The sequence below is a fragment of the Oreochromis niloticus genome, linkage group LG1 (genome assembly GCF_001858045.2).
Source record: "Oreochromis niloticus isolate F11D_XX linkage group LG1, O_niloticus_UMD_NMBU, whole genome shotgun sequence".
Taxonomy (NCBI): Eukaryota; Metazoa; Chordata; class Actinopteri; order Cichliformes; family Cichlidae; genus Oreochromis; species Oreochromis niloticus.
In genome coordinates, this window is record NC_031965.2 from 33,607,099 (window position 1) to 33,633,475 (window position 26,377).

At 38.7% G+C, this 26,377-nt stretch overlaps 1 protein-coding gene across 4 annotated transcripts in view; it reads right to left on the reverse strand.

Annotated features, from left to right (window-relative positions):
* The window catches only part of ntrk3b (neurotrophic tyrosine kinase, receptor, type 3b), a 210,592-nt gene that overhangs the window by 84,459 nt on the left and 99,756 nt on the right, over positions 1 to 26,377 (reverse strand). For 2 of the 4 annotated variants that reach the window (XM_003437694.5, XM_019360768.2), the window contains 7 exons: positions 19,498 to 19,652; positions 18,840 to 18,982; positions 17,266 to 17,407; positions 10,994 to 11,293; positions 10,396 to 10,410; positions 7,634 to 7,677; positions 5,243 to 5,345 (listed from right to left, as the gene is read on the reverse strand). In XM_003437694.5, the coding sequence (XP_003437742.1) occupies positions 5,243 to 5,345; positions 7,634 to 7,677; positions 10,396 to 10,410; positions 10,994 to 11,293; positions 17,266 to 17,407; positions 18,840 to 18,982; positions 19,498 to 19,652 (902 nt within the window). The remainder of the gene's footprint in view (positions 1 to 5,242; positions 5,346 to 7,633; positions 7,678 to 10,395; positions 10,411 to 10,993; positions 11,294 to 17,265; positions 17,408 to 18,839; positions 18,983 to 19,497; positions 19,653 to 26,377) is intronic. The other 2 variants (XM_025907847.1, XM_013265484.3) reach the window with 2 other exon arrangements.

The following is a 26,377-nucleotide window of genomic DNA, read 5'->3' on the forward strand; positions in this document are numbered from 1 at the left end:
TAAAGAATAACTGAAGTCTACATGTTTCAACAAAATTACAATAATAATAATAACAATAATAATGAAGCTTTTCCTGATATTTAAATATACTAGATGCTGTAGTATGTTAAGTGTTAAATTGAGATGCCTAATTTCAAATGGACCTAATTGCTAAAAATAAAAGTTACTGTACAACAAAAACTAAGCATAAAGTGACTGTGTTGTATTAGAGGTGAAACAGGAAAAAAAAGATGGTTGTGAGTGGTAAACAAAACGAAAATCACTTTGTTCTATCGATATGACAAATAACAAAAAGGTGTATATAAAGCTATGTGAGTGCACTGTAGGTGATAAACTAAAAATAGCAGACTGAACAAGTATCTCATAGTTTATTAAGAAACATCAGTCTCTGCAGTGCTGATGTATAAACACCTCACTCATCATTTGTCACTTTCCCCTGACATGTTTGTTCCTTCACTGTATATTTCCAATCAAATCTCTGTAGTGAAATGAGGCCAGAAATAGTGCCTGTATCATTTGCTCATTGTGTAAACACATAGCAACTGCCAGCAGCTATTGTGGATGAGCTCGGATATGTGCAGCAGAATGAGGCATTGATTCCCAAAGTCCGCCGGGACCCTCGGAATTGGCTTGAAACTATTTGATTTAGAAAATTCAGAACTGGATATGTTACTCTATTGTAATGACGACAAAAAATGTGAGTGAGAACACAAGAAGGAGCATATGAAGGCTATTCCCAATAATGGATTTTTAGAATTTTTAAGCTTGTTAACGAATCCCCAACCGAGGTTTAACTACTGGGATCAATGTTAGATGCAAAAATATTTTTACTTGAGTTTAATTTGCAAAGTTTCATGGTTCTGCAGCCAGTTTAATAAGGCCAGTCTACTGCACTCCTCCTTTACGACTCACAAGGTTTTATTGAAAAGATAGGGAAGGTGACAAAATGATATACATTTTGTTGTATATTGGCTGCATTTCCAGCAGCAGGGGTGGGGTAATTCCCCCCAGAACATAAGAAAAGATGACAGGGGAGCTCAATACTTATTACTGACATGCTGAGTGTCTTTTTCTAAAGAAGCATTATTGATTCCCTGCTGACAAAAATCTGCGTGAAAGACACTTCAAAGCCCACTGGTGTGAGTCACAATTTGAAAGATGAGCCTGATGCTTAGGCTGCAAGATGTTTTAGCTGGGAGGTGAGTTGACAACATATTGATTAAAGCAACAGGTTATCTACAGTATGAGTAGATATGCACACACACACACACACACACACACACACACACACACACACACACACACGTGTGTAAAGTATCTTTCATATAACCACGATTACAACCACATAAACCAAACAGCTGTGTATCAGTCAGAGCTATAAATGCAGGGCAGCCAGTGGACGGAGCTGGCGTTAAGCCTTGACATACCAGCAAATCAACTGACTATGTCACAAACACACACATACGCACACTCCAAACACATAAAAAGGAAAAAAATAAACTTTTTATTGGATGCCCAGAAACGGTCAGTGATCAAACTCCAACTACCAAAAGAGCCACAGTGATTTAGTGGAGCTAAAATCCATTATGGCTCCATCCAAAGGTAATGACTTCTTCAAGCCTTCCAGCTGATTCTTCAGAACAAGTGTGGGAGGGGAAAATACACACAATGTGGTCACATCAGGGGCTTTAGTACAGAACAGCATGAAGTCTTGAAAGAGTCCACACTCACATCACCTATCTTTAAGTCGTACGTATAGCCTGACTCATTCACACACCGACAGTGGAGACGGTAGTATCTCTTATTTCCACTGAACTACATCAACGTTGCGTATATTTATGTTGGAGTTATGTTGGAGTTTTAGTGAATGCTCAAATTAACTGTGGAAAAAAATGCAGGTGGCAAAATGCTTTTTTTCTCCTGCTTTTAATGATGTCAAAAAAGGCCTTAAGCCTTAATATGTTCATCTCAGACACAGCTCTAGATGTGAGCACAGCAGAATAATGCACTGCTATTTTATCAAAAGCTTTTTTTTTCCAGATATTTCAATGTTTTTTCCTCACTCCCTGACTGTAACAAAATAAATATGCACAATTTTGCTATTGCATCCACACTCATGACCTTGAATGTTTTTGTTGCTGAAGCACATCATCAAACTCACCTGCTGAACCCTGAAGTCCTCATCAATACACTGCATAGTTAAGCTGATGAGAGACACTCTGCTGGCATTGCTATGTCACTTGTAATGTTCATGAGCTTTTGTCAGTTTTACAGCTTTGTTAGTCCTCTTTCTGTGACGTGTTGATGACTGGGAATCTCTAAAGTCTCCATTATGGCTCCAATATGCTGACAAGGCAACAGAATCCTGAATCATCTACAAATGACAACTGTTACTGGCACTGTGGAAAAGCAGACAGTGGGTTGGGCAGTGGGTTGTCTCTAGACATTTTCTCTTATCTCTGCAGTTTTGGCTGCAAAGCTGGTTACTACTGTTTCATTGCACGTCTGCTGTGTTTTCAGATATCTTACATATATATACACATACACATATTTCCACAATACTGCTCCTTGTCCACCTACCTGCCCAGCCAGGAACAGGTTAATGTTTTAAAGTGAAACTAAAGTAAATGCAAGAACAAACAAATGAGCACAGTACAGCACAGTACCACATACAGGAACTGAGATCTACACATCCTTACATGGTGCTGACATTTATGCAAGAGACTAGTATATTTCAGTAATGCTAATGGTTCAACTTGGTGATTTGCTCAAGCTTCAAAGTGCTCATTTTTCCCGCACTATTACAGTCATTTATAAAACTATTTGTTATCTTGAATGAGGCAGCTAAACTCAAATTACTCTAGGAAACATTCTGACAAGAGAAAAATCTATGAGAAATGCATTTCATGTGTCTGAACAGAAATTGTTGAGAAATGTGTCTTGGAGCAAAGCGGGCAATCTTAACATACGGCATGAAGCAGTAAGTGTTGATGGAGAATTGCATGGCACTTAGTGATTTAAAGAAAAAAAAACCCTGAGCAGAAGTCTGTACCTTCTCATCAAGAATTACCTTTCCGCTTCTCCTTGGAAAGGACTAAAACTGAATTTGAGCAACCTTTTGCAAAGAGTTGAGCATCGAGACACGCTAACCTCTAAGTGTTGACAACAACGTGAAGCACTGCCTCTCCTTTTAATAGATAGTAGGTATAAAATAAAGGTAACATTGTAAACCAGATCTCTAGCAGTGAGTTCTCCACTCAGATTTATATTGATTTTCTGATGCTGCATATATTAAGTTGTGAATCAAATAAAAATGACAATAGCAACTCATAGTTGGGGGCGTAAATAAATATCACACAGGTCTGCTGGGTGTAAAATACATTTCCACCTACTGAATAAAGACATGAGAAAGTTATAGTAAAGCAGACGCTTCTTTAACAAGCAGCTGTAGCATCAATGAAATCTTATCTCTTATGGACAAATGCAGAAGGTCCAACTGCTGTTATGCTGCATAAAAAAAGAATTGCTTTTGCTTTTATTCCATAAACATGTTTGTTAGCAAAGCTAAAAATAAAAATAAAAAGTCCCTATGACATTACAAACATGTCTATAAAGCCTCATTAACTCTGAGACTCATCCTTGATTAGAGCCAGCTTTAGGCCAATGCAATAATTGCCATCCTCCAAATAATTGCAGCAGAGAGTTCTTTACCGTGGTAAGTAACGAACTCTAATCCTGTAAAGTGCTTAATTAAAAGGTGGAAGTGGCTAATGCTACTTACACTATACACTGTACTTACAGTGCGTATGAAGAACATGCATGGTCTGAGGTGCGGGTCATGATCATATGTAATTAGAAAATATTTGGATTAAAGAAGGAAAAGGGACAAGTGTTAGAAGCTGACAGAAACGAAAAAAATCTGGATATGGAATCTGCACACCTTGTCATAAAGTGACTCAGGAATTGTGTCTGTTCTGAGTCATACACAAAAATCACCCATCACAAACCACCAAACACATGCAAATGCTCAGCCCATAAACTGGTCAGGAGATGTGGTTGGCTCCTGGGCAGGTCAACGCTTGAACCTGGACCAGCGGGACCTGAGCCACTGCCGCCCCCTCCTCTACTCTCTGAACTGCTCTATACGCCTTGATCATCACTAAGGCGCCTTTTTCCTCTTCTACGACGCCAACGCTGAAGAGATAAGCAAACCTGGAGCTGAACCAAAGTGAAAGCTCAGCATGCACAAAAGCCACATTAATCCTATTGAATTCCTCATCATGATCGACAGCCCCAAGTCCATTAATTAATTCATGAGCCCTTCTGTGATCGCCCTACATAGCAGGCAGCGAATATACAGACGGGTCTCAAATTATGGGAAAAACTCGAATGCTTGAGCCCTATGGTGGTTTCCGTGGGGGCATTTTGGTTCCATGCCTTGGGCCCACTTGTCTTGTTAGAAGGAAGGGTCATTACAAAGTTGTTCAGGGTGATGAAACATTTCTATTCTAATGGGAGAGGTCTTTTCCAGGATGACAATGCTGTTGATGAAAATGATGTGGCTCATACGCTATAGCATTCCCTGTCACAAGACCTCAACCCAGCTGAACTCCTGTGGGAGATTCTGGACCAGTGTGTTAGACGGCTCTCTCCACTACTGTCATCAAAACACTAAATGAGAGGATATCCTTTTAGAAGAACTATGTTCAGTCCGTCCAGTATAGTCCTGAAGGCTCAATCACGAGAAGCACTGAAGCTGTTCTGGCAGCACTTTATTAAGACGATTCATGTTCGTTTTTGTTTTTTTTTAAATTTTTTACCTATTTGTATAAGGCCTATGCACAGTATCACGATGACAAGTGTACTCTCCTCTAGCACAGATATTGATTTGTCTTTATGTGCAGATATTTATAGATAGCATGTACGCATGTTGCATACAGTAACACAAAACAATCACAAAGACCATTTATATCCGATTCCAAAGGGACAAAAAAGCATTATTGTTCTAAATGAGTTCTCTTGAGGATACGACTAAAGAGCAGCAGTGGTTCAGTAAACATGCAGTAAAAAGTAGGACTTCTACAGTAACCGCACATGTACATTTTCTAGCGAACAAACGTACTGAAGAGAAGATTAGCTGGGGAAATGGATTCTGCACAATGATGCAATTGCCAGAAAGGCGAAAAACAAAGCTAACTGTCTTCCTGACGATCTGCTTGTCTGACTATCTGTGTAGACTTACCTTTCATACCGAATTTGGAGCGCCGGCCGTATTTGTTGATGAGAACAAAAAGGACTAGGAGGAGGACGCAAGCAAAGCCCGCCAAACCCACAGCAATGGAAACCTGCAGAAATGAGATGCTGTGTCAGATTCACGCAGCCATCAGAGGAATGTGTTCACATCATAATCCTTTCCAAATTTCTGATCACCTTAAACAGAGTTTAAGGGACTAGATTTTGACAACTGCTTTCTCGTAGATTACACCAGTGTGGAAGAAAGTTAAAATCTGTCTTGTTTGTGATGTGTTCTGGTTGACAGAATGTAATTTAAATATGATTCTCATCTACAGCCAGACTTACTGTATGATGTGACTCTAAGTGACTGCTGCTGCTTATCCTCCTCATCAAACCCTGCTATTTTTGATTTAAACTGAATAAACCAGGATGTTTAAAAATACAGCACACAACTTCTTTTTATGGGTTTATCGTCACCTACAGGTGATGATAAGAACCACACACAATATTTGACTTTTGCTGCTATGGATCTTTCATTTTAAAAAAAAGTAATTGTTTGATGATTCCATTTTGTATTTTGCAGTGAAAATCTGACATTACTCAGTTACAGTTTACAGTCTGGTTAAGCAATTTAACTCAAGGTCAATTCATCCATGTTTATTCATATTATGCCATTTAAACAGAACTAGAATTTTTGAAACTTAATCATTTTAATATGTTAATTAAGATACTGTAGTTTTTGTATGGCAAATTCAATATTTAGGTAGCCCAGCACTGTTATCTGTAGTCAAAATAATCCCACAAAGAGTTGTGTTGAATGCTCTAAACTCCAGTATGACGTTATTAGGTAGATAAAAGGTATATAACTACACTGACACAGAACCAAAATGAAACTCCTGTTACACTGCATATAATTATGTATTTATATGAACACTGTTGGATAATTTAAGTACTGAAAACTGTGCGCCAACGTGCAACACCCATTGGCTATGAAACCTCCATTTCATCCCTTTGGCCAGAAGTGACCATATGAGGTGAGGGTGATATGATAAACTATCACCCAGTATGGGTAAGCTTGGTAGCCTGGTGCATCCATAGTATTTCTGGGTACGTCACACTGATACATGCTAATTAGTACATATTAATATGCAAAGAGAATGCTGTAATTTCACTCATCAAAACTGGAGCATAGACTGGCTTTTAGTACAATTAACTGTGTACCAAGTCATTGTGTCTGTCAGATAACAATATGCAATAAAAATACTCGTAAAGGGAGCAACGCCGCAAACACTAGTGGAGGCGCTGCCTATAACTAGTGGCTTAGTTGGCACCCACCTGTCACTCAAAGTAGCCTAATCATCAATATGCATAACATCAAGCTTTAATGAAAATTACTAAAAAGAATAATAATGATAATAATATCAATAAAAAAATATTACTAAAATGTAAAAGGGCGAGCTATAACAAATTTCACCCCCATGTAGTTGTTATGACAGAAGAAACTATCTACAGTGACCAAAACTGTTGACTGCTATAAAGTTGTAGGAACTGCAATTTCCCAGACTTTTGTCTTGTATTTATATTTAAGGAAAGAGCAACTTAAGCGAGTAGAGCAAAAAAAAGTTCTGAGGGTATTTCTATGGATGGTATGTTTTTTTTTTTAACAGCCCCAGTAGTACAGCTACAGCCTAATAACTGTAACATTAGGTCTATAGCTAGGGACCAAATATTTTTCTAGTTTTATTAATTTACATTAAGCAAAAATTCTAAAACACCATCAGTTGCAAATTTGGCAGCTAGCAGATGTAGCAGCAGAGACGCTGTAATGTTACTGCAGAGTTTTTTTGATTACAGATATTTCAGCTGGTCATTGCAGGAAAAGCACGGGCATAATTACCGCTAACAGTGTGTCGCTTCCATTAGGATATGACAGGGAAGCATGGATGTACAAGTCCCGGAAACTTTCCACCTCAATAACAGCAGCCATTATTGATGTTATTGGAGTTTCTGCTAGCACATGTCAACATGTGTGCTATTAAAAAAGTCTATTAAAAGCACATTATTGAAATCCAGTGGAATAACTCACCAGCACTGGTTTCAGAAACTGTACAAAATCCCCACATTAAATAACATTTCAAAACAGCATCATCCACTGCAGGATACCATCATCAGCATCATTAAAGTCCAAACATATAACTCCGACTGTAACATTGTTTGCTGTGTTGTAGCCTTTGAAGCTCAGCGCTGCATGTCAAGGCAAGCAAACAGCCCTGCAAGGGGTCTTTGACAAATAAAAAGTAGTTTATGCTTGTGTTGAAACACACATCAGCTTTCTGCTGAGACCGGGGGCCCCATCTTTAGCAGCTGTTTCATTAACATCATTAAGGAGAAAACTCACCCCAAATGTATCTTCATCTGGTGGTCCTGAATGTGGTGGTGTAACTGCAACACAGAAGCACAAAAGCTGGCATCAGTGGCTGTGGCAGGAAAAAACACTTTAATGACTGCAGTTTACTGCAGCAGTCATTTTAAAGTAAATATGTATAAGGATTTTTTTTTAATTCATACTGTGTATTCTCAGGGAAAAAAGTACTAAACACAGCAGATACAAAAGAATAAGCAGTTTTTTTTTTTTATCTGCAGTGGTGTTATTCCACTGCATGAACCTGTTTATGCACCCGTTATCACACTAAATAGGCGAAACATTTACACGGGTTAAAGCACAGCCTAACAGACTCGAATTAGGTGACCTGATGTGCTCTCTAGTATATATAATTGAGAGCATATTTTCAGTATCTCCATGAAGCCAAATGGTGTGATTAATGTTTTCAGATGGGTCTCACTGCCAGCTGAAAATATCCATTTGCAGTTTTCTCATTTGTGTGTGTGTTTAACATAAACTGCTGGAAATAAATAGTGTACAAATGTTGTGCCTCAAAACATAAATAGAGTTTGCCCTCCTTTTAGAAGCATTTTGACACAAGCATGAAGAGCGTCGCCTTCACTTGTTTGATCCACCAAACAAGTGAAGGCTAGAGACAATGTCGGCGACCAGAGTGTGTGTGGTTTTTTTTTTTATATGGATTTTGTGGCTGAAAAAAGGCGTTGAGTTAAAAGTCTGCACAGGCACAAATGCATATTCAAATCTGACACCTGTCACAAGTTTCCTACCAAAGCCTGAAATTTGCTATCCAGTCAGACTCAAGTCTCACATGAAAGTAACAAAAAAGACATTGTGGAGTTTTTAGAACAGTTGAACAAAGACATGGTCGTGCTTGCACATACGAAAGACAGAATAATTACAACAAGCTGCTTAGCAATTATACACAATTATACAAGCAGAAAAAAAATTAAAAGAAGGTAACACAATATTGACTGACAAATATTAAATCAGATAAAATGAAATCGGCTGAAAAAGGCACAAAAAATTATATAGCCACACAGGACTTCAATTTTCTGTTGTACTCAGCTCAAGCTGCAGGAATCCGCGGTCTGCAGGACTAATTTCTTCATGTTCAAATACTAGATGTTGCACCTATACACACAAGAGTTTGGCATACAGGGGAGTGTCATGAGGCAGAGCCATGAAATGAAATGAACTTGTGCTCTAGTCTGAGGCTTCCAGCCAGGACATCAGAGAGTAATTGTGGGCAAATTAATGGCCACATGGTAGACTGGCTGCTACTGGCTCAGACACACTGAAGTGCGAGTGTGTGTGTCCTAACTACCATCTCCCTCCAAGCCTTCATCCCTCTCTCCTCTCCTCCCTCTGCCCTCCTCTCTCCTCATCACTGTTAGTATCAGCCAGCCTGTCAGTCTCTCTTGTATGGCTGAACTCCCTCGCGCTCTGCTGCCATAATGTTTCACACTCTAAACACCTCTCCCTCACCTGCCTCACTCCCAGAAGCTGCGTGACTATGTGCATGTATAGCAACGTGATGTCGCCGCCTGCCTCATGCAGCTCGCCACAGGGTCAGCATCCATCCGTCTCCATCTCTGGCCATGCTGCAGCTTTATAATACATGCCTGATTAGAAAGAATGTCCTCATATGGAGATGGAAGAAGATGCTGATGAAGGTCAGAGATCAGGCGAGCCCACTTTGTTTAACAGTGAAACGGCCACAACAGCCTGAGGCCAGACAGCACATTGCACACCGGAGATTTATGATGCAGCGAGAGTGGGCCGAAGCCATTGTTCCAGCAATATGACTGCATTTACACTACACTGCTTCCCAAACAATCGCACATCAACAGCTAACAGGGTTGGAAATTCACCTGCTTACACTGTTGCTGGTTATTTTTTAAAAACAGAATTATCTATAAGACAATCCTGGGCTTTTTTCTTTTTTTGCACTTACTGATGTGTGTCTATTTCAAATGTTTTTATTGTTATTTTCTGGTTTTCATGCAGCTTCTCAACCCCAAACTGTTTTCTACTATGAGAGGAAATGTCTAGAACAGGGTTGTCCAACACAAGGCTTGTGGACCAGAATCGCCCTGGAAGAGACTCCAATCTGGTCCACTGGACGGCTTTGAAAAATGTGAAGGAGGGCATAGATTTTGGACTTGGATTAGATTTTGGAGTGTATTTTCATAGGTTTTGCGGGATTTCCTACTCATAAAGTGGTAAATCTGGCCCCAATGAGCAGAAAAACTCACTATGACAGTGCATGTAATGTTTGTGAATGTAGGACGAAACCAAAGCTTCTTTTGAAATATCAAATTTCCTGCAATAAAAAAGGCAGAGAAGTGTCTGCTGAAATTTGATGGCATGAACCACTGAGAGATAGCTGTCCTGGTTTAGAGACCCAACTAACAGTAACATAAGACATGGGTGTGTAAAGAATCACATATTTGTTTAGTGTATAGAGTTATCATTAACCATGTAAAATGAAATTGGATCTTTTTTGACTGGGGGCCATGATTTAATGCCAACTGACATTAACAACACAATCAGAAAACTGAGTAGCAACACAAAGTGAACAAATTTCTCCACTGTTACCGAGTCAATTGTGCTTGTCAAACACAAGTAGTGTGTGTGTGTGTGTGTGTGTGTGTGTGTGTGTGTGTGTGTGTGTGCACATTTACCAAACAAACAGGAAAAAAAACAAAGCTGAACAAAAATTTGGCAGGCTTACATTTGAAAATAGACACACTCACCTTCTTCCACCGGGTCTGCAAAAGAGAAGACAGAAAAAGTCACGCTATGTCAATAAATTGACACAAGGTATTAACCTTGCAATATTGACCATAGGGAGAAATTTGCCAGTCTTTGTGGGTTTATTCCCCCTCCCTGTGAACTCAGCATGAACTGCAAGTGAACAATCTACCTGACTGAACTGTGGATGAACCCTGGCGGCTGTAAAACCAGCAGGGATCAACTGTGCAACCTGTGCCCTGTGAAGGAAGATTTTAATAAAAAGTAAATGCTCCCGACAGAATTTCCAACAGCGACGCAACCTGTGAGTCATACAACAGGTAGTTAAAAAAGAAAAGCAATCCAACCGTGATGCTCACTCCCAAAAAGTGGGCCGAGCCAGCTCTTATGGGAATCAGAGAGTTACTTGGCAGCATTTTCTTCGTTCCTCTTTGATTCTTATTTAAATGCAGAGGAATGAAGAAAGGCAATGCACAAACACTGAGCGCTAGCATCATTTGTATAAAGGCCTTTTTCCCATGCGTTCACTATCAGTGCTGCCAAATGCACATCACTTGCCACCTAGAACGAAATGTCTATAAAAAGTTGTTATCCATTCACCTGGCTCATCAGGGTTCTCGAGGAAGTGACCATACACAGTCTTGGTGACCGTTCCCATAGCGTTGCTGGCCTCCAGGGTATAGTTGCCATTGTTGATGTGAGTTGGGTTCTGGAAGGTCAGACAGCCCTCGAGATAGTCCTGGTAGAAGCCCATTTCGGTCCGGATGTAGTCATTTTCTATAATTTCCTTCTGTTTGTGGAACCAGCGCAGCTGGGGTTGGGGGTAACCCCAAACCGTGAATTCAATGCAGGTATCAAGCCGCTGCTCAGGCTCAGCCAGTTTCACGATGACTGGAGGAACTGCAGTGAGAAAGGAGACATTTGAAACAATGAGCGCATACCTACACACATTCACACATGAAGGAGCAGATCACAAGTCTTCTTTTGCTTATTAAAATCCTCATCAGTGTGCGTGTTTGGTGTTTGACATAATACAAGCCCTATGTGCTGAGAAATGTCCACAGCCCTTGGGGTGGTGAAAACCTTTCCTAATTCTCTGAATAACCTTAAAAAAATACAGCAGCATAGCAAACACAGCAGGCTTGTTCTTGGAACAATGACATTTAGCAGGCAGGTTTCTTGCCTGGGAGTGGCAATGAGCCTTTTACTGGGTGCTGCATGTTGCAGAAGTACATTGGATTGGGTGAAGAAGGAAATAGATACAAGGTCTCTTCAGGCTTGAAATAAGCTGAAAAATCTCCTCTGCGTAAACAAGCACAGAGCTCTTCTTTCCTGACATGCAGCAACACACCTCTGAATCAACAATGCCGCCAAGCTGAGAGGCACTTTGTCACTTTAATATCATCAGATACATTTCATAAACAATTCATCCACTGATTCGTCTACGTAATGAGTGACTTTTGCTACTACAGAATTAAAAGGAAATATTTGGCAGTCAGTATTACCTGGCAGTGCCTCTCTGTCACCTCCACCGCTCATACGCACACACATTCGTCATATCATTGATAAACCTATTTATTCAACTAGATCAGGGTTGCAGGTATGATTTAACACGGTCATTCAGCCTCACCAGTGAGTCTCCACCTGCAGTTTCACAACTGAAAGTGAGCGGTTTGTCACTGCTGATCAAAGAAAGTGATTGCAAAAGAGAGCTGCTTGTCAGATTGTCAACATGTTCCAGAAATTCCCTACCCCGACACTCTCCTAGTGTCAGAGATAGCGTCAATTCTTGTAGCCTTCTAAGACGGTCAATCTGGCTTTCACACCCACTTCATGCCTTGACTGGCCAGCTGTGCAAAGGTGAGAAAGTAGGCATGGGTTTAAACTTTTCTCTCTTTCTTATTTCTTACACAATTATTTCTGCTATTTTTCATGTGAAACACTGAGGTCAACACTATGGATCCGTTCCAAGAGAGACTGTGTCTTATCTATATCCATGTAGTAATACTGAGTCTGCATCTCTGTGATGGTTGGCCATCCAGTGATGATTTTGGAAGAGCTAAAAACGCATTTGAGCGTAACACAGCTGTAATTGTAAACACTGCAATCATGCTTAATTATTAGCAGTAATACACTGTGACTAATTAATTTGAAATGCCTGCCAGATAAGCTGATAATAAAAGTTACTGTCACTTTCAGCTCTGTCACTGATAGCTCATGTTTTCAATCCAAATGATCGCCCTTTAAAGACTTGAACAAACTATTTATTGGTGTGTGAAAGCCGTCATTTCAAAAATTGCTTTGGTGACAGACAATAGTGACAATGAAGTCATTCAATTGAACTAAAGGCTACGGCTTGTGTATGTGTGAACGGGATGGTGTGGGGGCGTGTGCAGAGCTGTGATTTTGAGTGCAGCAAGAAAAGAGAACAGATGACAGTAAAGAAACACAGAGGAGGAGGAGGAGGAAGGAGTGAGGGTGTCTATAGAACTATACAGCCTAGAGAGAGAAAAAAAACAGACCGAGAGGAAGAAAAAGAAATTTTCTTGTTGATGGACAGTTAGGGACTGATCCATTTTCCCCTCAGCTCGGCTGTCAGCCCAGTCTCGGTCAATACAATACAAGTCATTACTGTGCTACATACCAGTCTATAACTACATGGTGTCCTCGTGGCGCTCGTACAGATGACAAGCTTTGATAACTACATGCGTTTGATCGGCAAGAACACTGAATACAAGGCTAGTTGTAATGTTATCTAGTGGTAACACTGGTGGTGTATTTCAAATGCCATGTTCCAGCCAAACTACAGATAGGACATCGTGGCTGGCGGTGACAGGGGAGGCAACAGCTTCATGGGACAGATATTGCTTCATAATCCCTCTGGGCTAAAGCCCCTTGTGATTAAGTTTAACCTGTTAGAAGCAGCACCTGTACATGTAGAGTCACAGCAGGGATTCAATCACATAATTTCCCCATTAATTATCCTTAATTAGAGATTACGCCCTGCTCTACCTGTACAGCTAATGAGGGAGCAGAGCTACTAATCCAGGTGTAAATTAGTGCCATACTCTTAATAGAGAGCTACACTTTGGCTACGGCACTGAAGGAGGAAAACATGTGAGTCCACACTGCTGTAGAGCAGCTATTGTTCCACACAGCAAAAGAACAATGTGCCTGCAGAATTTGCATTGTGTTTAATTACGGTTTCACTAAAATAGGGAACTCATCTTTGAATGCAGAGAATGTCACTTGACGGCTGGTAATTTCGCTGTCAATCAGATTACTCCCTAATCAGAGAAGCAGTTTAAGCTATTTTATGACATTTCCAGAGACAATAGGCTGCACAGGGGAGGAAATGTAATTACCATCAGAGCATGTGGTGAAAAATTAATAAGTTAATTTGCAGCACCAGCAGAGTGTCAACAGGAGAAAAAAAAAAAGCCTGGGGATGTACATCCATAGACTGTCCATGTGGAGGAAGCCCTGAAGACTACATGGTACAAAGTCAATCTGTCATTCTAGCATGGTCCTTAGCAAGCTCTGCTCCAGTAGGGAGTGTTTGAATTGGTGACAAATCTCCCCTGTCCTGTAGCATGATGCATCGCAAACAGCTACAATAGATTGAGTTCTACAAGAGGAGGCTTGCTACAAAGAGAAGAATGTCAGGCACCTTTTGATTAATACTGGCTTTGAATACACTCTGTCCCAAATCTGCCCAGGGCCAATCCACTGGGTAAACTTATGTAAGAGCTCAAGTATATACTGTAACTCATGGTTGGGATATTAGAAATACGTTCGAGTGGTTACCAAATCATTGCTTTATCATAGCTGAGGGTGAGACTCCTTTCTCCTTTTCTTTCCACTCAGATCAAGGCAGAGCTTTCATGTGGGCTGGAGGGTATATTCTTGCTAATTAGCTACATCAATTTCACTTGGTTTGTAGCTGTGCAACACCTCATTGCATTCTAAATGTACCTGCATAATTTGGCTGTTCTGCTTGATAAAGAAGTTTTTTTCCCCCTGTTTTAAATTATTCTCTCAGACAGTCAGTGTCATTAATACATGATATATTCTGTCCCCAACATAAGCCCATCAAAGCTGCCATGAAAGACATTTTATGCAAAAGAAAACCACCAAGAATTCTAGGCTCCAAGCATTCATACTGCCCACACTTGATTTAAAGTTTTAATTAAAATGAGGTATTTTATAGAGCAATTTATTATACTTTTGTGCTTTGGCTGATTGAGCATCAGAACAATTCCACATATCTTTGCATTTTATTAATCCACAGTGTTCGGCTAAGGAACTCCTTTTTCAAGATGTACAGGCTCATGTTTTTCCATAATACCACTGTAGATGTTATATAATGTATAGACAATGTATACATGTATATATTAAATATATGGGCTTTGAACATCTTGCCAATACATTTAATGCTTACAAATGACTCATTATGTCTTAAAAAAAGAGCAGTATAACATGTCCTATACATTTATTAGTTGCCACAATTTTAGGACTGGCACAGAATTTACTATCACATCGACTATTATATGCTATAATGTTTCTGCAATAAAGCTGCAAACAGTTCAAATGCCATTTTATCGCTGATACGTTGAAATTTTCTATCTTTTAGTAAACTGGTCTATTAATTGCACCAAATCTTGCAGGTTTTTACCAAACCATGACAGTCCCCAGACAAGCTGATGGCCTCCAGTGTAGATAAACCACTTGCACAGTGGTAGGTAACAAGATTTCATTCCAAGTAATCACTAAACCAGCAGGCTTCACTGATTAATGTCTTCAACAACAGAGCAACATAATTCCAAATTTTAAGCATCTGAGTCTTGGTTAGAAGATCCATGACAAGTGAGCAAATAAGATTTAATAACCAAGAAACAACTACCGAGGGACACAATACAAATGTTATGGTGACTTCAGTCAAGTGTTAAGTATTCCTGTTATAGCTGGGTTAATTGGGGTTGTTTCTCTCTAACTGAGCAAACAACATGATAGATTAACATTTTTTCAGCCATGCTAGCAGCATGGCTGTGGGTTCACCACTTGTGTCCACACGAAAATATCTCAAGAACTGCTGGAGGGAAGAAAATGATTTTTTGTACGAAAAGAGTACAGGTGAATATGATATTTCCCAAATCTTTCATCTTCTGCAATCTTCAGATGGAAATATATGGCATTCCTGTGATTTCTTAGAAACTGACAACAGACATTCATGTTCCCCTGAAGATCATATAACAAAAATTTTCCAGTATTTTAGTTTGCTTTCCTAAACATTCCCATTCTCATCGGCTGCTCTTTGTCTTGACAGCGGATTATGAAAAGTTAGCACAGTAAGAAAAATATCAAACACTGTGAAATGTTGTCAAAAATTGTCAAACATTTTAGCAGGTTAAAGTTAGCTGCCAGAAAGGATGAAGGCTCTTATACCATGTTTTCATCTATTATTGACATGTTATCTCTATGTAGAGAAGCTATCTGGATTCCAGCATTTGATTCATGGCTCTTTGCATTACAACTTATATTTTGTATGTTGACTGACTTTACGGATTTTAATTATCTGCTAATCCTTCTTATTTACAACCATATGCATTTCTGAAAAAAAAACAAAGCTGATTATGGTTAGCCAATGCATTTTTGGCAAATGCAATTCCTCTTTTGCTCTCCACACAGACTCTTTAACGGCATACAAATCCCCTACTCAAGTGTGATTGGTCAAAATTACTCAGACTAGTGGACTAAAAACATAAACAAGGAAGCTTAAGGTACAATTTTTTACACCTTGCCTACAGATTCTGTATATTCATATGCAGATATCTGCTTATTGAGTTTGCACCGCTGCCTGTCGCAGGTGTACAGAATGGGTTTGTTCCAGTGTTGTATTAAGGTTTGCCCAATGAAAGATTAAAGCAGCACTGCCTGTTACCCCACACGTGTGTCGTTCCTAATATGCGAAATAAGGGAGGCAGATCATTGATTGGATCAGGAGTTAATCAGATGTTGTGACCCCATTTAAACTGTAGTGAAAACAATAACCAATCAGGCTGAAATTCTGGCAGAATTAGGTGACCTGTCAACTTACAGGGTAGATTTGATTTCCTAAGAGAAGAGGCCATGCTTTGCAGAATACTTCTACATTTGTCTTAGATCCGAACACAGTGAGAGCCTGACCACCTCCAATTTTTGGACAAAACTTCAAGCCTTTAGCATTTGTTTCAGTTATTCAATTAAACGATCTGGCTACAGACTCTTAATAACTGAAAATGAAAATTAGTCAGTGTAAAAGAAAATCAGCATGTCTTTTCACTGTAGCAACACATTTTACTTAACATTTGACATAAAATCACCCAACTCAGAGCTTAACAAAAAATTGAAAGCAAAGGCTTAAAAAAAGAATTAAAACAGCCCCCATACTTCTTTTTTTGTTAATTGCTCTATGTTCTTGTTGTCATTGTTGACTGGTAATATTTTTCCACAGTGTGCACACAGTATATTCATCTTTTTTAAATAAAAACTGAATTCAGTTAAGATTCTTAATGTCCCACCATTAACCTCAATGATATTAAACATAAACAGACATCCAGATTAGGATATTAGTTAAACTAATTAGTCATAATAGGCAACTATTTTATGTCAACATACTTACCTTCACTTAACATGGGCAGCATTAATATAGACTATGAATGGTAAAGCACTACAAAGCTTCACTTAGTAAGGCAATAATTTTCTCATTATGCAATAATGCAAATGTGCATAAATAAATGTGTCAGTGTGTTTACAATGGGGCTAAAATCTCCTGCTACAGTGCCTGGACAGAGTTTCAATAGTATTTAAATCACAGGAAAAGTCCAACTTACACTGTACGTTGAGTTGGATGGAAGAATTGGTCATCCCCACCACGTTCTCTGCGATGCAGGTCAGCTGAAAGAGGTTGTCATCTCGGCTGATGTTGAAAAGCGTGAGGTTGATAGAGTGGATGTTGGGCCAATATACGTTTGACTAAGGGAAAAGTGTGAGAGGCACAGAGAAAACAGAGGCATTTAGGTACCTGAAGGATATACTGTACAGCAAATACCATTATACCAGTGGGTTTTAAATCTTTAATTACTTAATTAAAATGAAAGTTAATTATTCATTAGTTAAATTCCTGTGGAAGGAAACGTAATAAAGTCAAGGACTACTTGATACCTGTGGGAATTAATCACTTCCCTGTCTGATTTCACTGGCATAGATCTAGCATGGCAGGAAGAATGTAAAGAGCAATATTATCAAATTTTGCACTACCTGGACTAATTACCACCCTGCTTTTCACCATTAGGAATCCAATGGTGAAATGCAATCATGCTTCCTTTCTTGCTTTTAGTTGTTCAGGCTCTTACTCCCAAACACTTCACTCATCCTGATACAGCATCCTTCTACCCTAAAACATCAAGCCTGAGGCTGAAGTAGCTTTCATCTGTAAAGTCACTGCAAGCATTAAAGACACAGATGACAAATACAGTCACACAGCAATTTCAGAGACTCCTGTTCTTTTCTTCTTGCTGTTTATCTCTGCAGTTGTTATTGCTGCAACGTCCCTGGGGCCTTTCTCAGGGAGCGAGATTAGTGGGTTAACAGGCTCACCGTGGGTTCAACCCAGGCCTCTCTGTCACAAAAAAGTTGTTTGTTCTGAGCAATTTTGATTTTTTTCCCCCCAAATCTGATAACCTTTACTGCACATCTAATCACAGAATCATAGGTTAATCTTGGACCTGGTAAAAACAAAAAGTCAATCCACATAGTAAATAGTTTTAGGTTTCCCTATCAACATCATCTAAATGCAAAGACATTATTAGCAGTGAACCAATCAGATTGTTGATCTTGTTCCTGTTTCTTTGTTATACATAGAATATACAGAAAATTGTAGATGATTTATCTTGAGCCTATTTTTTTTGGTTCTTCAGCACTTGCTTAAAATTTATCTGAAACTTCTGTCAGGGCAATGAGTCTTAGAGCTTAATCCTACAAGAGTGTGCGCTTACTGACACCTCAATTTACCACTGAGGCCTTTCAAGGTGAACTACATACCTGAACTAATTTTGTGTTACAAGTAATTTATGAATCTGAAACTCCGATGTGCATAAAATACAATACAAACAGCAATAATTAAAGTATAGGAAATGTAAAAACACAGTTTAGTGCAATGCAAAACAAAATATGAGGTGTAGCAGTGAAGGAGAAATCAATCATTAGATTTTGCTCAAAGAATTAAGTTATCATAATAAGAATTAACAGGATTATTTCAGCTTAATAAGTGCATATTAGCCTGAAGCTATGTTTGAAAAGCAGGCAAAAAGAAAAACATTGCTAAAATTTGTTGGTGCAAAGCAATGTAATTAATTTAAAAAATCTTTAATATGTTTGCTATTTTTAGTATATACGCATGTCTAACCAGGTGTGTGTTGATGGAATGCAGGTCTCTGACGTTCCAGTCTACTTCAGGCAGCGGTGATCCGGATCCGTTACAGCTCACCGTCACATTGTCACCCTCCACCACCAAAACACTGCTGTGGCTCACACTGATCTCTGGTAAGTCTGAAAACATACACGTAGACACGTACACACACGTTAATGCACGCCTGTCGCCATCGGTGTCTACATACTTTCACACCAAATCAATTAATCACTTTTCATTAATGTTATAAAATTAGCACAAAGGAAGCAGCGGGACACACATCCAGATACAAACACTCACATGCTTCCACAGTGTCACAGGGATGAGTCACCGCCAGGAGATAATACTGCAGAGACTCCAGCCTCTGTCAGAATCAACACACTGCTCCTCACATCAGATTCACCCTCTGAACTCTGTCACACCTCCTCCCTTTCCTGTCTCAACTACTCTCCTTGCTTCTCTTCTCATTCCTCTACTTCACCTTTAACCCCTGCCTTCCTTCCCCTGCTTTTGTGTTGCTTTGTCGTCAGCCAATCTTCTTTTCTCTGCCTTATTCCTCTTCTTACCACACCTCCTCTGCTGCTTCTTCTTTCTTTTTATTTTTTTCCCCTTTCTAATTACAGACCTCACCTTTCCCCCCTCCTCTTACACTTACCACAGTTGTGGATGTACATGTTCTCCAGTCGTATCTTGGAGGCTCCATTCCTGCAGTACAACTGCTGTGTGTTAAGCTTTGCTTCTCCTCTTTGATGCCACAACTGGATCCAACGGATGTCACAGCCGCAGTCGAACACCACACCATCCAGACGCCTTAAAAAATAAGCATAATTAATATCAGTAACAGACGGAATAAAACACACGGTGAACAGTTACAGCAATATTACAACAACATAACGAGCCTCAACAACAACACGAAAACAAAAATATATATATATTAGCATTAAGCAATTGCACAAATATCAGCTAATGTTGCTTAACATTTAACTGACATGACTTCCTACAAGTTTTTTCACATGTGAATTCCAATGAAAATAGCAACAGTACCAGAAACAAAGAATATATAGCATTCATCTGCCGAATATACATTAAAATACACCAAACACAGATGTATCCTTACACAACTTTACAACTATTACACTCACAGACAGACAAATGCAATTATCACAGCGGTACAACTGAATTATGTGCTGTGGCTTCGTGCTAAAATGGTAGCCTGCTGTTCAGGAGTGAAGTAAAATATTTTTAGAAGTGTGAACAAACCAGAGGTGTTTAAGGTGTTTTAGTCAGGCAGTGCAAGCACAGGAAGTCCAAATGTTGCACAGATTTTAAAATCATTCTATATAGATGGAAGTTTATTTTCTACTTTAAAAATAGCACATGCAATAAGAAACACTACAAAAATCATAAGAGAACTTGAATTACTATAATTTTAGCAGTCATTATTTGTGCTTGTGGGTTAAATTTAAAAAGAAAAAATCTATTTAGGGCAGGAAAGAGTCATACATATTCCAGAAAGTAATCATTTTAAAAATCAATGGTAAACCTTCAGTTCCTGTCACCAGAGGTAAAACGCATTACTGCCAAGCTCTGCATGAGCAACAAGGCTTCAGGCAATACAACTGTATGCAAGGAAAAGGAAAGGAACATTTTTACCACAATCTCAATCTAATCAGCAAGCAAATTAACATCAATCACAGATCAATTGATAGCAACTGATCAAACAACATCCACCACAGATGTACCTTTTCTAATGTTTTGTAAAAGTCAAATTAATTTGAGTCAGCAGACAAGAGGAAAAACAACGAATGGCTGTACTGAAGGATTCAAATGTGAGGAGGTCAAAGGTCAGAACAGGGTTCCGGCTATCAGTCTCAGGCTGCATTAGCGTCAGACAGGTATCACGAGGTTGCACTGTGCATACGTTTCAGTCTCACAGACGGGTGCACCAAAGGGCCACATTATTCAACACTGTATGCCACCTCTGCATTTTGCATATGTCCAATTTGGAAGCTGTGATTGGTCAATTTAGTCAAGATGAATGCCTGTCCAAATGTCCTTGACAAAGGTCAATAAGATATTGCAGAAAGCATGAATAATGTATGGACTATGTCTACCACTCAGTATAAAGTAATGAGAATAGATTCCCACAGGTGGATCTCAGTTATTATCACCTGCCCACTGGATCTTATACTGTATCGCTATATGTCACTAGCTATGTGACAGCTAACTCACTGAGCCCACTGGTCCTTCCACCACACCATCCCACTGTAAACTTAATTTCCCTTTAATTACAGCAGCAGAAAACCTATTCAAAATATTAACACTTATTAGCAGTAAATATATATAATTATATTTGACATTTTAGTCACTCACATTTTTAATCATTATACTTTCACCTATAAAAAAAATTCTAGACAGGTTATGTTTTTCCAACGTGTGATATAGTAAGAGTGAGGAAGGCCACAGGCGAATTAATTCATTTAATACTGTACAATGCTGCCAAGCTTTGTTGTTGAGAAAAGTCAAATGCTTAAAATTTACTAACCAATAATGTCACTTTCATTACAGTTATTAATTTGATTATTATTGATATTCCAAAACAATACTTTAGTGTATTTTATGAAACACCACTGTTGAGGTGTTTAATAACATGTTAAGATTTACCCACTACTACCACGGATGGCTGCTGGTTACATTTACCATTGCAGGTGTACCTTTTTTGTTTTTTCTTGGTTCAATTGTGGAACATTTGAAGGGAAGATTAAGTTTTTCAGGATTTTTATCACTTATATATTCAGCTAAAAAAAATAAAAAATAGCACTAAATATATTTTCATTCCAGAAAACAGCTATGCTTATGAAAGAGCCTTCATCTGGTTTCCTTCTAATATGAAAAACTGCAATAACAAGGAACTTATAGGATATTCCTTCATTTTACCACTGCAGGTCTGCTTTCAGGTAGCATCTCTAGCAGAACATTTATCTTTCTTACTGAAGCGATAAGACAAAGTACTCAAACTAAGATGCCAAGAAGATTATAAATAAAATGAAATTGATTGTATTCACTTAGATGTTGATCTTCGTTTCCTGTAAGATGTTTTATTTAAGTGTTGCTTTTCTTCTAACAAAATTTCTTTAAAAAAAATTACACAGCTTATCAAGCCAATTGTAAACTCTAAGGACAATAACTGCCTCAGAACCATTTGTATTCTAACTAATACAAACCATAGCTTGGATTTCTTTTCAGGACACATTTAGGGAAAGACAGGTACTTCCCCACATGATGGTGCTGAGGAGAATTTCAAGGTTAAAGGTTTTCATTTAACGCTGAGCAAGCTGAACCACAAGGGATCAAAGCTCACCAGAGTAGGGCGGCCCAGGCTTTCCCTCTTGTACTGTAATTATGGTCATTATTAACAAGAACCACCACCTCAATACATTACCCACTATTCTTCTGGGTAAAGCTGATCGGTGCCTGTACAGATACAGCTGAAAAATGAGGGATGTCAAACCTAAATGGGAAAGCAGAAACCCGGCATTTCAAATGTGTGCCCAGCCTGTGCACTACAGTAACAAAGAACCATTTGAGTTTAGAGTGCTCCCATCTAAACAAGCAATAAGACAACAGGGAAAAAAAAAAGAAAGCAAACTGACAGCTGGAAGCTGATACATGTCTGAAGGAGAGCAGATTAGACTTAGAAAAGAACAAAAGCAAACAGCAGTGTGACCCCAGATATAGAGAGCTAACAGCGTGGCGTTTCCTTCAAGCTGGCTAACGATCCACCCTGCTACTCCAGAGAGGAGGTAATGATCACCACCGGAGGCTGTTTTTCTGGGAAATGTACACACAGGTGCTTTAGCTGAGGAGCCGTGGATCACAAGCAATGATAAGCCATATACTGCATTGTTGTTCGCATGCTTTGATCTCAGCTTGAATGCACTGCTTCCTCTCCTTTTACTGGAGGAATTATTTTAAGTTTTTAAATCCTATGTGTTTAATAAATCGCCTTATTTGGCTTATTTTTACCACAGTGCTGAGCTGCCGGGTTTGACTAGGTGTTGTTGTTCCTGGCTTTGTGGTAATTCAGTACAAAGATGTTAGTCTATAAATACTCGGGTTAGCGGTTTAACTGGCTTTTGCTTACTTCAGCTACAGATGTTAATGTCTCCAAGAAGAAATGCAATATTTAGCTGACTTCTAGCTAAACCACTTTGCAGATAACAAAATAAAATGACTGAGTGGAGGATAGTATGAGGGTATTTACGGTAACAGTTATTGGCATTTGGATGCCTTTTTACCATAAAAAGGTAAACTGTTACAAGACATGCCAAACAATGACCCTAAAACTTTTTTTTTGTCTTTGGAAGGACTCAAACATGTAGGACTAACTAACATACCTGGCTCTGTTATATCTCAAGTCATCATGAATACTACTGCATACAGTGTAGTGTAACCATCACCTCCAAACACTCGAGTACAGAACACTGTACTCCTCAGTGGTTAGTGTCTTGGCTACGTAGTAGAAAACAAGCGACAAAAAGTATTTGGTCAGTAGGAGGAAAATAACATGTTGATGCCACTCAAAACTTGTTTTTTTGTTTGTTTTGTTAACAAGGCCTTGTATTGTACATGTACTGCATTTTGGTATTGTTTGGTGCGTGTGCAAGATGGTGGTGTTCATTAATTTAAGGAATCTAGTGAAATGTAGCAACGCATGTTTTGAGTCATTTCAAGCAATTTTTGCTAGATATCAGAAAAGTAATATACTGTACAGCATAGTATACTGAATCTAGAGTACACTAAGTGAAGTATCTAATATGAGATGCAGTGCTTTTATTTCCATAGAAGTAGCTGTGAGTATGCTAGGTTACTGCAGACAAACATCAGCTGTGTGAATGTTATTATGCAGCATTGTTTTTTTGGCTCAGTATCCAGCAAATCAAGCAAAGCTAGCAACTGTATATATAATTTACTTGAGAAGCAGCTCTTAGCGGATCTCAGATAATTTCTATACATTCACATTTTTCACACTTCAGAGACATTCATGTAGAGCAAAACTATGCGTAAAGAGTGCAGGGAGGAAAACAAGAGCGCTTGAGATGTTTACGATGCTGTGCCAAGAATAGCAGTGGAACGAAGACTGGATTTCAACACAGATGCTCTTCTGCATGGATTAACAACAAGGATGCAACATGTAGCTTAAGCTACAGTCTGCTAGAATTACATGAATTAAGCTTTCATGCATTAAACACACATTAAACATGCTTTAAGTTTTAAATCTCCTGGTTATCATGGTATCATGTACTGTGCTAGAAGCAAAATTTTGGCAGGCTTTTTGCTATTATTTTTTAATAAATGGCCTTTATTTATTGATTTTTGGTAACATTATTCTGATTTTCAGTCTCCAATTTTCATGCAGAGCATTCGTTACTGTTGTTTTTCTGCACATCACTTCACATAGATCACTTGTCAATCAAACTGTGTGGTGAGTATTGTCATTATTATTGTTATTATTACAGCATGGAAAAGAGATAATCGAGCTGTCATGCCATCAGATTGGATTGGATAGTCTTGAAGAAGTTGATTGACAAACAGACGTCTATTCAAAAGCATTGGGTTCAGTAAATAGATGTTGTATGAACTGGTCTCAAATCAGCAGTGCACTGTTTGTTGACCTCAGCAAAAATGTCTTGTTGTGTTGCAGAAAGTGGATAAAGTCTTGACACAGGGTAGTATAAAGTATTCAGGGAGAATAAATGTCAAAAAATGAAAAAATGAACAGTCGACTCAAACAAAGTCAGATTTACAACAAGCATTTTCCCCTGAACACTTGCTTTTAGCAGACTCTGCTAAGTGTGGATCATCGTTTCTTCACACTCCTGTTTGCTGCTGGACCGCTTCCATCATTCTCACGCTGCATCTTTTGCTTATGTCATGGATAAAGTGGCACGCTGCGAATAAATAAATCACTGTTTTGTCTCGTCATTGCTTTTCTTTAAAGTTGCACTGATCTGGTCAGTGTCCCTGCAGCTTTTCTCTCGCTGCCTTACCCTTTTATTTTCTTTTTCAAGCCACTAAGGGATAATTTGTCTCAAGAGACAAACCTGATTTTGGCTTATCGACAACACCTCCTGCACAGCAATCATGGAGAGGAGTGGGGACACCCGAGACATGTCAGGGAAGGCTACACGTAGGAAAAATGGACAAAGTGAGCAAGAGCTTAAGGTGTTTTTCCCAGTTTCAGTTTGGATTCTTTTTATTCTTCAGGTGCTATTTTCATGAAATGCTTTAAAAATGTTTTATGATTGTAGTATTTGTGGTGAAAGATGTATGCAATACCCCCCTTTATAGGCTGGCATCCATATAGTACTGTCATTACTGTCATTTGCTTTCATGGATAGCTCTTATTTTACTACCTGTTGCCTGAACACTTCTATGCTTACTATTCCAGTACGCCCTCTTAAAATAATGTTGTTTTGACTGCCAGAATCCATGCCTTCTTTGCACCTGCTTCACCTAATAGGCTTAAAGAGCAGCCAGACAGAGACTGCTTTGACAACCCGAAGCAAATGTATATTTTCATTTTTATATTATTTCCAGCTGTTTTTAGTAATAAAGATCTTCAGTTCACTGGTGTAACAAATGAAGTACTTCAAAGAAGCAACCAAATGAGTAAATAGGCAACTATATTGCTTATAACTTTACTGTATCATATAATTACACTATTATAATCTACTTGAAGTCATCATAATAAACAGGGAAATTATTCTGCTCATTTCACACAGCACATTTTCATTCTTGGGCTCTATTAGAGTAGCCTTACATGAGTCACAGTTCAGACACTCCTCATTTAGTTTACATTGAGCTTTGGTGTAGCTCTGTCATTCGACATGGAGTTTTAGCTCCTCCCCCTCAGTCAGATTAAGCATGTTCTGACATCAACAGGAAAATGGATATTTTCTTTCTCTCATTTTAGCAACCCACAAAACTAACACCCAACATCTGGCACGAAGTGAGAAAGTCTGATAGAATAAACTAGAAATTTGCAGCTTTAACAATGTGTAACAATTTTTACATTAGAGAATGCAAATTAATAACAAAATATTGACACTGAATGCTCAGAGAAAAAATTAGAATGACAGATCTAAATATAAATCATTAACAACAAATCTGTTGCTTATTATGTCAGTGAACATCTGATAAAAAAGCAAATTATTAGTTTATCTTTACTTTACTACCGCCCAATCAATCCTAGACACTCACTATTTGGAAAAACACAACTAGGCTAGTATTTTCGAATTAACACATGGCAGGCCATTTTGTAAAAGTGTTGTTTACAGGGCACAGAAACACTGTTTGGGAAGAGAATGGAAGCTGAAAGGGAAAAAATCAGAAATAAATTAAACCCTTAACATTCAACCTCAATGTTACTAAAAACGACTAAAAGCTTAGAAGCATTTTGTTTTTTTGACTCAGTTTAAAGTGAAAACTGTGATTTAACAAGTGCGTGCCCCTATGGTGGAAAGGCAGGAAAT